Here is a 17,774-nt window from a genome sequence, read left to right as displayed (position 1 = left end):
GAGAGAGAGAGAGAGAGAGAGAGAGAGAGAGAGAGAGAGAGGGAGAGAGAGAGAGAGAGAGAGAGAGAGAGAGAGAGAGGGAGAGAGAGAGCGAGAGAGAGAGAGAGTGAGGGGAGAGATAGAGAGAGAGAGAGAGAGAGAGAGAGAGAGTGAGAGAGAGAGAGAGAGAGAGAAGCCAGCATGACAGGATAGAAAAGGAGTAAACGATATTGAACAGTTAAGTTTTACTGCTTCTGTGACCAAATTCAAAGCACTTCTCATTTGCTCCTTGCGCTCAAGTGCCCTATTTGTTTAAGACAAGAAAACAGTGTGAGCATGTTAGAGCGTTGAGCTAGAGAAAGAGTAAGGGAGGAAAGTAGGAAGCAAAAGTTTGGCAGCCTTATTGCAATGCAGGTTTGGACATTTGCATTTAGATGGGTACGTACACTTGTGTTATAGAGATGGAAAGCAGCCCATTCAACAGTTCAGTCAGGGTTAAAAGAAGTGTGGCTTGGCACATATAGACCTGGAGCAAGACAAAGAGTGAACCAGAGAAACAGAGCTGATTTGGGGGGAAAAAGACGAGTTAATATTGAGAAATTGAAAAAAAAATGTATTATGACAGCTTGCGCTAATAATGAAAAAGTATAAATATAGCTTCAAAGTGACGGTTGAGACAATATTCATAGTCACTCAAACTTAATTGCTACTGGCAGTGTTATATGAAATTCTGAACTACCATAAACTCTTAAATGAAGGCTTTATGTACCTAATGCAGCATTCCCGACACAATTTTTAGCCCGTAAGTTACAACTTCAAGTCACGACTCACGACTTGGTAGCGTTCCAGGCAAAGTCACGAGCTGGCTAGCTAAACATTGTGCTGTTGGCAGGGTTCAGGTTAGGCTACCTAACGTTAACGTTAGCGCTAGCGCTAGCTGATACTAGCGATTTCTAGTCGGCAACATATTTTGGGCTTCATTTAATAATCATAACCTGTAGTAGTACCCAATCATATGGGTATTGTTTTGATTACAATGTGCGGAATTACTTTACATTGCCTATTTATGTCTATTTATTTATATTTCTCACCGTTAATCACCGGCGTCTGTACAGCATCAACAGGGGTCACCATTGTTGTTTATGTGTGTGTGTGTGTGTGTGTGACGTCAGAAACTGTAACTGGGAGTACAACGATCTGGTACGATTTCACGGGTAGTAAGTTACGGGTTTGACTGCTGTTCCAGGGCACTTTCACGGGCACTTTCACGGGTAGAAGGTTGTGAAAACATGGGTTACGGTTTGCCTGGAAAGCAGCATTAAACTAGGCCTTTATTTGAAGGCTTAGATTAGTCATATTTGTTCATTAAATAATTGCAGTTGATTGTACTTGTTTGGTTTTTCCTTCCATGGAACTTATCACCTACTGTCGTGGCAACTAGGGTTGGGTAGCATTCACTTTTTTTATACGGTACCTTTTTTCGGTACTTTCCCTCTGCAATAACAAAAATTTATTTCAGTTGTAAAAATAATTCCAAACCTATTTATCCTATTTATTTAGACCATCTTGTTATTTTATTTAAAACATTTACATGCCACACAAAATACACCTCCCTATCCCCTCCCAATCCTGTCCCTACAACCTATATCAAATCAAATAATTATTCATTTCTTACACTGCACTGAAACTTATTCTTGTATTTGCATCTTATATTTTTTACTTTTTATTTTCTATAAAGGCTCTTTTTAAATACTCTTTAATGTTTTATGTGAAGCACTTTGAATTGCCTTGTTGCTGAAATGTGCCAGCCTGTCAAATATCGATTCCCCCTCCCCCTACTACATATGGACATGGTGCGGTGGAAATGTACATTACACAAAATGTTCCATGTGAGCCATTATAGTGCTGGCAGTTTGACTGTTGTCAGTAGTTTTGACCCAGCCTTTTTTAATCGACAATCCTTTATTTGTTTGGTTATTATTTGAATACTAGCTTTTATCAATCGATGGTACATAGGTTCTCTGTCTGTTATTAGTTCAAAACCGTGGCGAAAGCCGTTTTAATGAAGATGTTACCATGATAGATTGTGATGGTTTTATGTGTTTTTGATGATGTTGACCTCGGCCACCTCTGGGATTGGGGGATGTCACCACCATCAAGCATAAGGGACAGCATACAGTAGAAGGAGAGACAATGACAGGAACATAGCAAGGGCGAAGACTCTAATCTCGTGTGTGGGGTTGGGGGTTGGGGGAGACATGTTCTATGCAAAATTAAAATCCATCTTGGACAGCAGCTATGATTAATGAGTTAATATTTGGTTGATAAATTGGAATCTGAGGAGTCCTTGTCATGTTGATAAGAGCTGTGAAGCAGCCTGGGCCTTCACTTGCACCATGCTTCTATCTCCTGAAATCTTTCTGTGTTTCTCACTCACACTGACATTATTACTAGGTTTTGTTTACAGTTTGTCTTACCTGATGTATTATAAATACATAAATACACAAGTGGTACATTCACCTGTTGGCTAATATATATCAACAACGTTTCATTTCCGGGATTGTTCAGGTGCCGCCGGACATTTCCCCCGGATGTCCGTCATTTTTCGGCTGGATGTCCATTACCTTCCTCTTTCATTCTAAACTCTGGTGGATTTCTGAGGACTATGGTTAACTGCTCCTCAGATCTCTGCAGGGTAAATCCAGACAGCTAGCTAGACTATCCGTCCAATCTGAGTTTTCTGTTGCACGACTAAAACTACTTTTGAACGTACACATGTTCCACCAAAACAAGTTCCTTCCCAAGGCTATTATGCAGAGACACCGTCATTGCAGCCTGCGCTTAGCGCCGCCCAAGACGATTGTGATTGGTTTAAAGAAATGCCAATAAACCAGAGCATATTTTTCTCCCATCCCGGAATGTTGTGTGGACTAGCCAGACCTTCCTTTGCAGCGCTGTGGAGGAAGGTCTGGCAATGTGAGACTACCTGTTGGCTAAATTTCTCGTTAGACTTTGTGGTAGTTGTCATGATATGTTATGCCTTTAGACTTGACAGAAAATGAGGGAAGAGAGAAATTGGGGAACGATATGCAAATGTAGGTCCTCGACACACGTTGCAGTTCATGGTCAGTGCCCTAAACCCAGCAGGTGCGCCTTCCTGATAAAAATGTAAATGATACAAAGTGAAGGTGGTGCACAACAAGAGACTACACAGCTAGAAATGACTACATAGTAGGACAGTAGGACACAAAAACAAACATTTGTTTGAATTTCTTTGAATGCAATTCCTGTAACCTAACCCTAAACTATGTTGTAGAATCAAAGCACAGTAAATAACTTTAAGCCAAGTGCATTTTACAATGTCAGCAAACAGCCTTACCTTATGTTCAAGCCCACAGCCAGTTGCTCTTATTCACTGTAAGTTTCATTACACATTGAATATTATTTTTCTTCCCATTATACTAGTACAGAGCCCGTTGAAAATGTGCCTGTTTGGAACGGGCGATTGCTTGGCATGTGGTATTGCTGCTTGTAGAATTCTTCAAAACCAAATTGTACCCCAAAATTACTTACAGAAGGACCCCAAACCACTTACTCCACTGTAGCCTATAGCCTACTACTGACTTACAGTGTAGACTACGTCTACATCAGAGGAAGACATTGTAGGCCTACCTACTACTGTATTTACCTGACAGAGAACGGGGCAGATTCAGAATGTAATCACAAAATATCACAATGACAATGTGGAGTAATCAGACATTAGCGTCATGGACTCATGGCAGTGTGCTACCCATCTGGCCCATTATGTGAGCTAATGTGAATCTTCTGTGTCTGTCACGTGATGGCTTACATGGCGAAAGAGATGTCTGTAAATCAGGGGATAAATATTTTTGAGCGTCACAACCCCCCGAAATGACGCATTTCACTATCAGAATTTGATCGGTCCAATAACATTTGGAAAGTGTAGGTGAGCTGCACGATTAAATAATGTAATCCCCATTAATGTTAGCGGAGCACTAAACCGAAAGTAGCTCTATGGGCCCCATAGTGCAGAAACTAGCGCCGATCATCCGGGGCATTTTATAGGTTGCAGTGGAACTTTTTGGCTTCATGCGCCACTAAGCAACTCTCATACAAATCAACGGGGCTTCGCTTTGAATGTGTATCCATGTTTTTATTATACATGCATACGTACATGCACAGTGTTTTACTGAACAGGCCTCCCAGGCCCAGGGGCCCAAGGGCTCAGGGGCCCATTAAAGGTGCTGTAGGTAGGATTGTGAAGATCCAGGATTTAGCCAAAGAATTTGAACATCGACAACTTCTCAGTCCCTCCCCCCCTTTCTGCTAAAGCCCAAACGGTCTCATAAGCCCCTCCCCCCACGAGGGAGAATGAATGCTACACCCCCCTGACCCTGATTGGTGAATCTGAACAGGGAGCTGTGGATTTTTCCAACTCACACTACAGGCTTTAGATGGTGCCAGAGGAGCCAGATTTTTTTTAATGACCTGCTTCATGTAGTTCTACTGGAACATTGGGTCAGTTTCAGCAAATATGACAGAACGTTAGGTTTATAAGTCTTACCTAGTGCACCTTTAAGCATAAATGTCTGTTAGGTAACTTTGCATTTCTTGTCGCATTGTCTAAGGGCTCAGTCATTTATGTAAATAACAAAGCCCCAAAAGTCCTACTGAAAAACTGAAGGGATAGCTTAAACATTCACTTTTAATATGTCCCTGCCCAGTGGCCTATTGTAACATAATCTGCCGATGCTTAAGGTACTGATCACAAGTTAAAACTCAATGTCTGAGTGTAGCGCTGTCAATTAGGGGACAGACTGTAGAGTATATGATTGCCATTACTTAACAAATCTGAGACTGTTTTTTGGGGCCAGTCCCCCAAAAATGTAGTAACATATTAGTGTTGAAATTGTTATACAAAGCTCCTCTTAGTATCCTAATTTTGAATGAACCCTGTTATCAAGAATCAAATCTTAAACTAAATTCACATATTCTTAGTGTCTTTTGAACAAGACTTTGTTGCTTTGGCTGAAAACCTTGTCCTGCAAATGTGTATTGATCTCTCCTAGCTAAGCCAGTATACTGATACAGAAATGTTTTTGTAGAACAGCATTATTTTTTTTTTTTTTAGATTAGCTCTGAATGTTTTGAACCAAAACTGTGCATTACTGACTAATGTTGCCCGTTCCCCTCGTCATCAATACACTGCTATCAGTGCTGCATGTAGACAACAGCCCTGCAATATTACATTAATTCTGTCAGCGGCTACTTTAAAATCCAGATTTGGGTGTTTTTTTTGTATTTAGCAGAAAACAAATAGAACTTGTATGACTTCAGTCACTACATGGCAGGTCAAAAAAGAGAGAGAGAGAGAGAGAGAGAGAGAGAGAGAGAGAGAGAGAGAGAGGTATTTTTTGCATAGACTCGACATTGTTTACCAGACTGCAGTCACTAACTAGCCTCGCTTCTGATCATACAAATCAATCCTGCTGTCTCCGTTAATTTACGAGGCCAGTCCTGATGCTTAGGAACTGCCTCAATTCATCAAAGATGTTGGAGCTGAGCACTGTGGACTTACATTTTCATCAATTACTGTAATACAATTATAGGAGAGGAGATGAAGTTCAGTGAGCAGGGGGCATGCTTGTTTACAAGTGTAGAATAGAAAGAGGCTGCATTACAGGCAACAGCCTGCACATTTTCTCCTGTATTTATATTCAAAGCATGCTAATCCATTCCAACTCACATACCAGCCAGCTCACTAGCTATTTGTGAGCACAGGACATTGATCAATACCCTGAAATGTTACCACACATCTTGGGTATATCAACGCCGGATGTCTCTCATTTTCTGTTGGATGTCCGTCACCTTCCTCTTTCTTTGTGTTGGCGTTCTAAACTCTACAATCTGAGTTTTCTCTTGAAATGAAATGTCGTCGATATAAACTATGCTCCTCGTGACTATTAACTGATATGTAAAATCCATGGACATCAGAAATTATGATACTATAAATATATTGCTAGGCCGCCTGAACCGAAAGAACATGGGGTTGTGGCCTTACCTTCTGTTCCGACCCCCAGGTGCCGTCCTTCCGCTGCTCCCTGCTGGCTCGCCACTTCCTCGGCTTCCTTCTGCTTTCGTTGACAGTTAATTACTAAACTGAAACGCGGACATAACATAAATGAATAGGGAGAAACGTCAAGTAGCTCAGGAAACACTGATCTTCTCGTGCAGTCTGTTTGCCTCGACACATGTCCTAGACTGAACAGACCAGCTCTTCACTCTCGCAAAGATCCTGGAGGGAGCCTTGGATTATGCCGATCCGGTCTACATGGGTTTTGTGGATCTGGAAAAGGCGTATGATCGGGTCCCCCGGGAGGTGCTGTGGGAGTATGGGGTGAGGGGCACCCTTCTCAGACCCATCCAATCTCTGTACGACCAAAGCGAGAGCTGTGTCCGGGTTCTCGGCATAAATCATACTCATTTCAGGTAAGGGTTAGCCTCCGCCAGGGCTGTGCTTTGTCACCAATCCGGTTTGTGACATTCATGGACAGGATATCGAGGTGTAGTTGTGGTTGGGAGAGGTTGCAGTTCGGTGGGCTGGGGATCTCATTGCTGCTTTTTGCAGATGATGTAGTCCTGATGGCATCATCGGTCCGTGACCTTCAGCGCTCACTGGATCGGTTTGCAGCCAAGTGTGAAGCGGCTGGGATGAGGATTAGCACCTCTAAATCTGAGGACATGATTCTCAGCAGGAAACTGATGGAGTGTCTACTCCAGGTAGGGAATGAGTCCTTACCCCAAGTGAAGGAGTTCAAGTATCTTAGGGGCATGGTCGCGAGTGAGGGGACAATGGAGCAGGAGATTGGCCGGAGAATCGGTGCAGCGTGGGAGGGTATTACATTCACTTTACCACACCGTTGTGACAAAAAGAGAGCTGAGCCAGAAAGCAAAGCTCTCAATCTACCCGTCAATTTTTGTTTTCTACCCTTACCTATGGTCATGAAGGCTGGGCTGAAGGCATGACTGAAAGAACCAGATCCAGGGTACAAACGGCAAAAATGGGTTTTCTCAGAATTCCCAGGACTAGTTGGAGGGATTTTATCTCCACCCTGGCCTGGAATGCCTCGGGATCCCCCAGTCAGAGCTGGTTATTGTGGCTTGGGAAAGGGAAGTTTGGGGTCCCCTGCTGGAGCTGCTGCCCCCGCGACCCGACCCAGGATAAGTGTTTGACGATGGATGGATGAATAAATAAAGATACTGTAATGTCAAATAAGCATTTTTAAAGTTTAGGTGTTGGCTGACCTGCCCAAGATCCAACACATTCAGTCTTAATCTTTGAATCTTGTTGTATCACAGATAATCCCTGTATGTACACATTATTGTGTAACCTGGTAAGTGAACATCAAGTAGGGACCCTCCTCCTAGCTTTGTGCATAAAAAGCCCATGTTTCTATATTTCCTCTGTGCTGGCACACTGCTTTTCATCCATGTTGGCCTGCTCTTGGCAAAGGACATTCTTGCATGCTGAGCTGCTGGACCAGCACCTAAATTATCCAATTAGACAGTGGGGCAAGACCGTCTGCAGGCCACCGTGAGGCTCACAGAGAGGCCTAATCTTGTCAGCCAGACCGAGAAACTGCACCGAGTCCTAATATATTGGATTTCTGTTAGGGGTTATGTCCTAATGTAAGCACAGAGTCACCTCCTGGGGCTAACGCTCTCTTTCTCGCACATGTACACACACACACACACACACACACATGTGCACGCACACACACACACACACACACACACACACACACACACACACACACGCTCGACTAAACAGTCTGCAGTCTGTATGAAGTTATGAGACCTATTGATGTGTGAGGGGGTGGCTGTTAAATATTCTCGGTAATGAGCCTTTTTTGTTGGTTTGTTGCTGTTGTTGCTGTTGTTGGGGTGGTTTACAGACAGGTAGTCTATAGCAACAACTTTTCAGATGTCCCTCGCCTTCCGCTTTCATTGTGTTGGCATTCTAAACTCCGGTCGATTCGGGAAACATCCGAGACCTTCCTGCGCTGTGGAGGAAGGTCTGGCAATGCGAGTCTAACAGACAGGTGACAAATTGAAGGAGAAACCATACACCATGAACACCAATGGGAAATGTTAGAGGGATGCATTACCCCACCATCATCTAAACACCAAATGAGGGAAAATCTTTTGAGTCCCACACTGGGAGAATCCATGGTGGAACTACACTTTATTAACTTACACACTCCATGTTGGTTTGCCCTTTACAGTTTTCTTTTTTTTTTTTTGCTCGCTAACAAGCATGAGACAATAATGAAGCCACTTTTTCAAAACTCTTCAGACAGTCTGCATTACCAACATGCATCTTGGCCAAACAGTTAATCTCACCACCAAAACTCACTCAAACCACCCACACACTTCATAGATGTCTCAAAATAACCTCACTGGACCAAAACACGGGCAACACCTCTCATTTAGAAAGCAAACATCGTCACTCAAAGCACTGACCTAAAAAACACTAACTACAGGGAGCATTACATGAATTATGACCCTTTATCTTTGAAGTTTAGATGATTTTTCACATATTTTTCAGTATTCATATTCTGCACTGGCTGTAATGCATTACTTTATGGGTCTGTTCCTTCATAATCATTTCCTAATTATTTCCTAGAAAGCTTCTTTGAAAGGACAATGTCATTTGGCAGTAATTATAGAAAATAAGACGCTCTGCTCATGCTTTCTTTTGAAATTGGCACACTGACTGGAATGGCAACGGAGTAGGGCTGCACCATATGAGGAAAATATCTAATTGCGATTAAATGTGACTGATATTGCGATTGCGATATGACTCACGATATTGGAGGGAGTGATGATTTTTCTGTCATCATTCCCATTTTTATTGAAAATTATGAAAATCAAGATAAATTAAAATGATTATTGTGTGATTTTTGCGAGGCTCTGTACCAAACTCACCCTCAAAGCATAGGCAGACACAAGTGGCTTTCTTGCTACAGGTTTATTTGAAGCTTCTCCAAATCCACCTTGTTAACTAAACACACAGTATAACGAGAAAATGCACTTAGAAAATTGAAAATGTGCAAAAAACTGCTTTTGGATATTACCTTTCAAATACGCTCATATGCATGAACTCTGTAGTGTTTATACACTTAGAAACTTAAATATTAAATGGCAAATAGCCTTCACTTATTATTTCTAAAAAACACACTTTAGAACTTATTTTCCTCTTAACACTGGCACTGTATCTACAAATGGCAAGCATTAGAATTACCTGGTCACATAAGTCAAAACATTTACTACACACACACCACAGAAGCTATATTCACACTAAAATCTTTTTGGCAAACCATTACAGAAGCCTTACTTCTTAGATCACTCTTGACTTAATAGTATGCCAGTTATTTATGGCTTTATCTTGAAAACATTGTTCTTTAAAACTTTGTGCGTCTTCTTACTTCTGTCTGTGTGCGTGCATGTTTTCAGCTTCAGTCCTTTGAAGACAGCCCTGCGCGCAATCGACAGCTGCTGCTCCTTTGAACTTGCCGCGCCGTCAATTAATGTCCACTCGCGTTGATGAACTGTCCGAAACTACAGGTTTATTTGAAGCTTCTTCTCCAAATCCACCATGAAAACTAAACACAGTATAACGAGAAAATAAAGACTGCATTAGTTTAATATGAACATAGACTGAACAGGCTGGTTATGAAAGCTGGCTCTGTTGTTGGCATTGAGCTGGAGTCACTCACAACAACTGCAGAGAAACGGACCATGAGTAGGATGCTGGCGATCATGGACAATGACCGCCACCCACTACACAGCACGCTCTTTAAACAGAGGAGCATGTTCAGTGGCAGACTTCTGTCACTGTCATGCTCAACAGACAGGTTGAGGAGGTCCTTTGTCCCCAGGGCCATCCAACTATTCAATACCACACAAAGGAGGAGGGGAGAAATGGACTTTTCAGCAGGAGCCTGTCTCTCTCAGCCCCTACCACCATTATATCTCTGTCTGCTGTACACCTGACTGTCTTATAGGCTATATTAGCCCTCCTACACACAATCTGGACTCTGGTCATAACATCTACATCTTATAACTTATTCCCTGTTATATATTGTTCTTAACGTATATTATTTCTAATTCTATTAGGTTTACATTCTTGTCTTTTCATAGTCATAGTTAATATTTAATAATAAGCTATTGCACTGATCAATCCCTACACTGTTTACTTTTGCACTACCACCATTGCACACAGTCTACCATAGCACCTTTAACCCTTTAATTTTCTGTGAGTGATTTTTATGTATGTGAGATATATGTGTGTATGCGTGTTTGTTGTGTTATAGTTGTCTGAGCTACTGGATGTCTAAAATTTCCCTTGGGATGAATAAAGTATCCATCCATCCATCCATCCATCCATCCATCCATCCATCCATCCATCTAGAATGACATGCACAGCATGTAAAATAACGTTCACCAAAGTAAAATACGGACACAAAACAACATACCTCGTTGGCTGCATGCTGTACACAAGGGAATAGAGGTTTCCTTAGATCGCTGACATCCGCTATAACAACCTTAAAACTTTATCGTTAAATTGTCCGTGCTTCGCTTGCTGTTAGCTTGCTGACTCACTCACGTGGAGACACTTTACGCTTTCCAAATAAAATCACGTACTTATACTAGATACAACTTATATCTAGATATATATATTAATTCTAAATTATGACATTGGTTGAAAACAAAATTATACACTATTATAATGTAATTGCGACAATTACAAAATATGTTTTCTTTAGTCTGTAGGATAGGATTTGTAGGCGGGGCACCACATTACTTCATTCAGAATGGTTGGACACATATTTTGCCATTAACAAATAAAAAAGTCAAATGTAGTTTTAGCAGCAGAGAAGCGAAAGCCCGTGTGAGTAACGTTACATCCCGGTACCACACACACCGACATCGTAGCTTCAGCGAGACGTCATCCATGCCACTTTGAAGTGTGTAGACTTTCTAATTTTGTGTAATTCATGGCTCAATTCAAACGGGATGAAAAAATTATTTGCGTCTCCCCGTTCACCACCGGTCATATTGTTTTTCTGAATGAAGGTCCCATGGGTGTCCACCAGAAGAGGGACTTTGCCTCTCTATAGCCTGAAACTGGTAAACCTAAATGGCATGCAGCCAGTATTTGTTATTTATTCCACCTGTGCTTTTTTCCCTATTATAATATTATCTATTGTCAGTTGTCAGCAGGGTGTGATTGGTTGTTACCATGGAAACCCAGCTGTAATGGGCAGTATATTACAGTTTTCAGGCTTTGTCTTTGTTAAATGACCTACCTGACTATGGCTAATTAATGGAACAGGCGAATATTATAGACATACATACATATAAATATAGATATATATATATAAAGGGAATAATATTAAAACGTTAGGGGTATGGTTAACTAATAATAATGGGTGGGTAATATTTATTCATACATTTGTTGTAGTCATTATGTTTAGTAGCCTGATATGGCCCACGTACTACTTTTCCAATAAAGCATAATTATACAATTAAAAATAGCCTAATAATAATAATAATAATAATAATAATAATAATAATATATGTTATAAATCGTTTGGGGCTGTTGGTGTTGGTATAATGTGTCCAGACAGAGAGCTGCAGCACGCCGCCTCGCAGCCTCCACATCGCCGCGTGCACTTCGCTCTCTGCGCCGCCGCCTGCAGCCGGTTGGGAAGGGGACTCAATAGCCGGTGCAACGCGGTGGGATTTGAACCACTGTCTTTTGTTTTCTGCCGGAGCTGTCGCTATATTCACCGCAGCGCTTCTCTTCTCTTCTCTTCTGTGTATGTGTGTGTGTGTGTGTGTGTGTGTGTCTCTCTCTCTCTCTCTCTCTCTCTCTCTCTCTCCGTGTGTGTGTGTGTGTGTGTGTGTGTGTGTGTGTGTGTGTGTGTGTGTGTGTGTGTGTGTTTCTCCCGTGCAGCTCCTCTCTGCTGGGATCCTGGTCTGCCAGGGGCTGCAAAGCCGTGCTAGTCGACTCATTCCGAACCAAATGCGTGTGTGACAGACTGTCCACCTTCGCCATTTTAGCACGGCTCAATCCCGAAATGGTAAGTCCGACAAACCTCCCTTGACTTCGTTGACGTTAAAGCTATCGGAGACGGTGTGTTTTTTTTGTGTGTGTATGTGTGTGTGTGTGTGTGTGTGTGTGTGTGTGTGTGTGTGTGTGTGTGTGTGTGTGTGTGTGTGTGTGCGGTTTAATGTGAATGCATCAGCTGTTTTTTTCTCTGTCTTCCAAAGGGCGTCATTGTCATTACATATCAACAGATCCTCCCTCTCTCCCCCACCTTCCTTTTCTCTGTCTCGACATGCCAAAACCATGCTGCAAAAGGTTATTATAAGCTTGCCAAGGAGAAGGCTCTTTCTTTCTTTCTTTTTTGGATTTGGGGTGGTGGTGGTGGTGGTGGTGGGGGGGGGTGGTCTTTATTCATGTTGCACCTAGAAGGAGATAAACTGTGTCTGTGTACCCAGAGGAAATGCACACAGGAAGGGCAGCACTGTGCTGCTATGCTGTGTATTAAGATGGTGGTATCACTGACAGAGTGAGTGTGATTTAAGATCATGTCACAGCTGATGATCATTTATACCTGCATGCCCCCTCCCCCCCACCCTCACCAGCGGTTCTTGTTCAAACTGGCATATTTTCACATATTAGACTGTCGATGGCATCTCCATGGTTACCAGGCCCCACGGAGAAGGTGCTGCATGGCAATCCAGTAATCTGAGAGAAAAAAAAGACACATTTTAATAATAAGACTACAGTGAGCTAGCTACAGTCAGAACACAATTCCCTCACATTGTGGCTGCAGTAAGCCAGCAGAGATAGAGTGTGTGTGTGTGTGTGTGTGTGTGTGTGTGTGTGTGTGTGTGTGTGTGTGTGTGTGAGAGAGCATGTATGTTAAAACCACGGCAGTGGCTCCAACCTGCCCCAGTTTCTTTGGGGGAAAGGGCAGTGTCTTTGTGGGGAATTTTCATTCAGTGCGATTAGTTATTATTAGACTGGAAATTGCCTCGGAAGCAGTTTGCTCACTAGTTGTCCTGGTAACAGCATAGGCGCCAAGGCTTTCTTAAAGACATAGGAGGCAGCATGCTGTTTCTCCTCCTTCCTGCTCAGCCTGGAAAGGGAGGCTATGCCAGGATGAGACAGCATGGCTTTACCACCTTCAGTCAAGCATTTCTGATTCTTTTTGGCCAAGATAGTTGTGGTTTAGATCGAAAGCATATGATGCAGAGGAAGGGGATGTGAGTGAAAGTGCTGCTGATGCTTCGATGACGGAGGCTGCAGTGGTGTGTGTTCCATTTGTGCTTTGTGCCCAGTGCTGAAATGATTAGTTCATCAATTAATTAGCCGGCTGACAGAATTGGTCAATGACAATTTAAAGGAGTAGCTCAACATTTTGGAAAGTACTCTGACGTACAACGCTGGAGTCAGGATGCGGTTAGACTGGAAGCAGGGGGAAACAGTCGAATCGTGTTTGTTTAATGTGTACACAAACGGATGTGGAACGTGTCAATGTTTGGTTTTAAGGTGAAGTTAAATGCTGGAACTAGTTCTTGACAGAACACAGTTTATCCATCTGTCCAGCACTTCTTCTGTCATCTCCAGCTATGGATGCGGGTGACTGTGTTTGCTGAACATAGATTTTTGCTATTAGTCTCTGTATCTCCGATGATACCACACATGGCTAATTCAGTTTGATGACACGCCTCTGACAAGCTGCATCCTGTTGTTGTTGGCCAATTAAATCCACAATGCAGCAACCCCAGACACCATAAATAGTTGTTTTTTACCTTTGTATTTAGGCTTTAGCTCTTCAGCCTCAGTCTGATTGTGTCTAAGCTGTAGAGGTGTTGGTAGTAGGAGTTAGGGTGTTACTTAGGTTGCCTTCACGCCTGCCTCGTTTGGTTCGTTTAAAAACCAACCCTGTTTGTCTGATAGTCCGGTTGGTTTGGGATGGAAAGCTCATCCGAACTCTGGTGCGGATTAAACAAATGAACTCTGGTCTGCTTGAAAGTGGCTATCACCACATGAGTGACAGCTTTATACGGGCTCGTTTTCTGTGAACGATGTGGCGAGGGGGTAAGGCGGAGTTAGCAAGCTAACGTTAGCCAGCTAACAAGTCGTCCAACGGCTGGCTGGCTTGCTGGTTCCACCGTGCTTCCATGCTGCAATGGTTACAGGGAATGCGTTAAACGGCAGGCTGGGTCTAACTTTAGCGGTCCGCTAGTCTATATCGACAACGTTTCATTTCCGGGATTGTTCAGGTGCTGCGGAAAATTCCGCCAGATGTGCCTCATTTCGGCCGGATGTCCGTCACTTTCCTCTTCCTTTGTGTTGGCGTTCTAAACTCTGGTGGATTTCTGAGGACTATGGTTGCTCCTCAGATCTCTGCAGTGTAAATCCAGACAGCTAGCTAGACTATCTGTCCAATCTGAGTTTTCTGTTGCACGACTAAAACTACTTTTGAACGTACACGTTCCACCAAAACAAGTTCCTTCCTGCCATTTAGCAGTGGCAATGTGGATTTGTCCGGAGCTTAGCGCCGCCCAAGACGATTGTGATTGGTTTAAAGAAATGCCAATAAACCCATCCCGGAATGCTGTGTGGACTAGCCAGACCTTCCTCCGCAGCGCTGTGGAGGAAGGTCTGGCAATGCGAGACTAGCGTCCTGCCGCCCCGTTGCTGCTGGGTCAAACTGTTCCTTCTCCTCACTCTCCTTCGTCGGGCGGCTCCCCTCCCAGCGAGCTGCAGTTTATGTCCCCACTGACACGTATTGTCACCATGACTACTAACAACAATCGGCATTTTGTTGTGTACGAATCAAATGACCACGGCAAACAGTTCAATGACCTTTCTATCCATTTTATTTATAAGGCCACTAGCATGGCTGTATACTTTTTGACTTAGATTCAGATACAGGCACATCAGTGAATTATGAATATAGACTAATAATCATTAGACATGTTTCGATACCAATACCAGTATCAGAAAATCCTCTGATACTGCCTAAAATGCTGGTATCGGTATCATAAAGTACTGGAGTGTATGCACCAATTCGATACCACGTGATTTAGCCCCAGATAAAATCAACTTATTATTCCGTTATGACTGACTGGCAGGATAATAAAAGAAAGTTCTATGGCGTTCATTGTTTGTTCATGTTTCTCAAAAAGTTTAACCTGAGCCAAGCCGTACAACAAATATTTAAATCATATCACATCCATACAGGGACAGTAGAATACAGCTGTTAAAACATAATGAAATATATGACACACTGGAATCGGATCAGTACTCGGTATCAGCCGAAACTTAAGTTCAGGTATCGGAATCGATATCAGGAAGCAAAAAATGGTATTGAACCATCTCTAATAATTATCAGTGGACCATTACTGGGGCGTCCTCAATGGTTTGGTGTGGTCCCTGCAGCCTGCCTCCCCCTGTTCACAGCTCTGTAGCAGCCTGGAGGCCTCACACGCCCTGGAGGAAGCTAAACTGGCAGAAATGGAGGAAAAGGCAACTCCTCTCTTTCCTCATCCTGCTGTCCCTTTTCCCCCACATTCTGTTATTTTGTGAGACAGCCATGGATACCATGCTAATTATTCCTACTGCAACACATAGTAGCTTCTAAATGGCCCAGCCGCTCCAGTCTGCAGCTAACCTCCGACAGCCCCGGCATGATAAACACCCCAACCTCTTTTTTTCCCCTCTGCCTTCCCCCTCGCTCCTCTCATCCTTCCATCCCTCTCTCCTCTACCCCTCTGTCATTCCATCACACCATTTTCATCCTCAGTTGCTGCAATATATTTTAGCTCTCCCTCTGCTTACTACGTTTCGCACTCCCTTGCTGCCACCTCTTGTGTCCATTTTGCTCAGTCTAACTTCGCTGCAGGCTTTTAGAAGGATAAACTGTGAGAAAAAAAATGCATAGCAGTCAAAAGAGCCAAAACCTGAGCCCAGTTTACTGCCACTGCTAGACCTGAGTGTGCTGAGGGGGAGGAGGATGAATGAACGTGCTTGTGCTTGTATCATTTTGGATGTTGTAAGCCTGCGTTAAGCCTTTTCTTCAGTTTGAATGTGCTGTCAGGATAGATGCAGTGACAAAGCCTCTTTTGGCCAATTAGCCCACATTTTTAAGAGTAACAAGTGATTAACAGGACTGACTGAGGCTTGCAGGGCTATGGGCCAATAGAGTGTCATCATACTCATTCAAGGATAAATATATCTGTGTTTCCTCTATGAAGGGGCACCATATATCGTTGGTAGTCATACATACATAGGCAACTGAAGCTGCTGCTCTGCTCTGCTCTGAATTTATGTTTACATGTAAAAAGAAAATGTAATATTGCTTTATTTCAAAGGTGAAGTAGATGTTTATAGAAGATAATTATCGGTTAGGTGGCCTGAATGTTGTGATCTCACACCACCCCCACCCCTCCTCCACGTAGTTGCTAGTAGTCAAGGAGGACACGGAGGATTAAAAAAATATGATGACACTTCAGAAGAGGTCATTATCTTCACTCAAGCTTTTGCGCGCGAAAGTTGCCAGATGACACAATCTTCTGAAAATAGTCATACTGAGAAAATACAGAGAGAGCTGTGTGGAGCTGATAGTCTTAATTAGCTTTGTAGCAACTCATTTGTCAATGGCTTGAATGTAACGGACGTTCATTATTATCAAAAAGTTACGCACTAAAGCTTTAAGTAAAAGTTCATCAAAGTAATAGTACTTTTACTAAAGAAGATTCTTTTTGTACTCTTTCCACCTCTGCTTTTACATATCCATTGTTAGTAATTGATACCAGTGCAGCTTGTTTAAATAAGCTTATTTGTTTGCTGCTAACATTGGCAGCAGCTTCATCTGATAGACTTCTGAAGGAAATGACATCCTGTGGACATCCTCAGTGGTGGGAGCTGGCGCGTCCCCGTCTCTGCTCATGTGGAATAATGCAGTCTGGTCACTTTATTTCGGGATGCTTGTCGCTTCTCGTTTCTCGGACGCTGCGTGAGACTCCCAGCCGAAGCTCTGTCATTGGCGGAGGAGGAAGTAAAAGTTTGTCTGTCTCAGCAGACGCCTTTCCGTTCCATTGAGCTCCCCCACCCCCCACCCCCACCCTCTCTTTGCTTTTAGAGAAGGAACTCACTGCAGTGCAGATTAATCAGAGGGATTTAATTAACTTGGCCCCGGCACACACATCACACCTGGAGACAAGACAGGCTATAAACTCAGCCAATTATCTCCTCCTAGAAAGGAAGTAGGTGTGTGTGTGTGTGTGTGTGTGTGTGTGTGTGTGGGACCTCATGTCCTGGTGTCTTCATGTTCAAGCCCCCCCCCCAACCAAAAAGCTTATTTCATTAAGCTGTCCCCTCACCTTGACTCATTATACCTGCCCACAGTGACACAAGGGATGGTGTGTGGTGTTGTATATGGTTGTGATTAGTTTGAGGGCGTTTTCACAGAATCAGTTGATGAGTTTATAAACTTTTAGTAATATCCCCCTTGGTATGGCTTGGTTTCACACCTGGAAAAATCCAAGAGTATCAAAATGCGTCATTACAAACCATGCAAGAACGTTCTCTCGTCCTATTGGTCTGATGTGTCTGTGTCCGACACGTCGCTCTGCTCTGCCGGTGTCTGACTCCAACTTTAGCGGCGGCTGGTTTGACCACGGAGATG

At 43.1% G+C, this 17,774-nt stretch overlaps 1 protein-coding gene across 1 annotated transcript in view; it reads left to right on the top strand.

Moving 5' to 3' along the window:
* Positions 1-17,774, top strand: part of adgrb1a (adhesion G protein-coupled receptor B1a) — a 145,601-nt gene that overhangs the window by 81,650 nt on the left and 46,177 nt on the right. The window contains exon 17 of the mRNA XM_078253605.1: positions 12,023-12,149. Within this exon, the coding sequence (XP_078109731.1) occupies positions 12,023-12,149 (127 nt within the window). The remainder of the gene's footprint in view (positions 1-12,022; positions 12,150-17,774) is intronic.

This window comes from Sander vitreus, chromosome 6 (assembly GCF_031162955.1).
Source record: "Sander vitreus isolate 19-12246 chromosome 6, sanVit1, whole genome shotgun sequence".
Classification (NCBI taxonomy): Eukaryota; Metazoa; Chordata; class Actinopteri; order Perciformes; family Percidae; genus Sander; species Sander vitreus.
The sequence above is the reverse complement of the archived record's forward strand: the minus strand, read 5'-3'. Positions and strand labels throughout refer to the sequence as shown.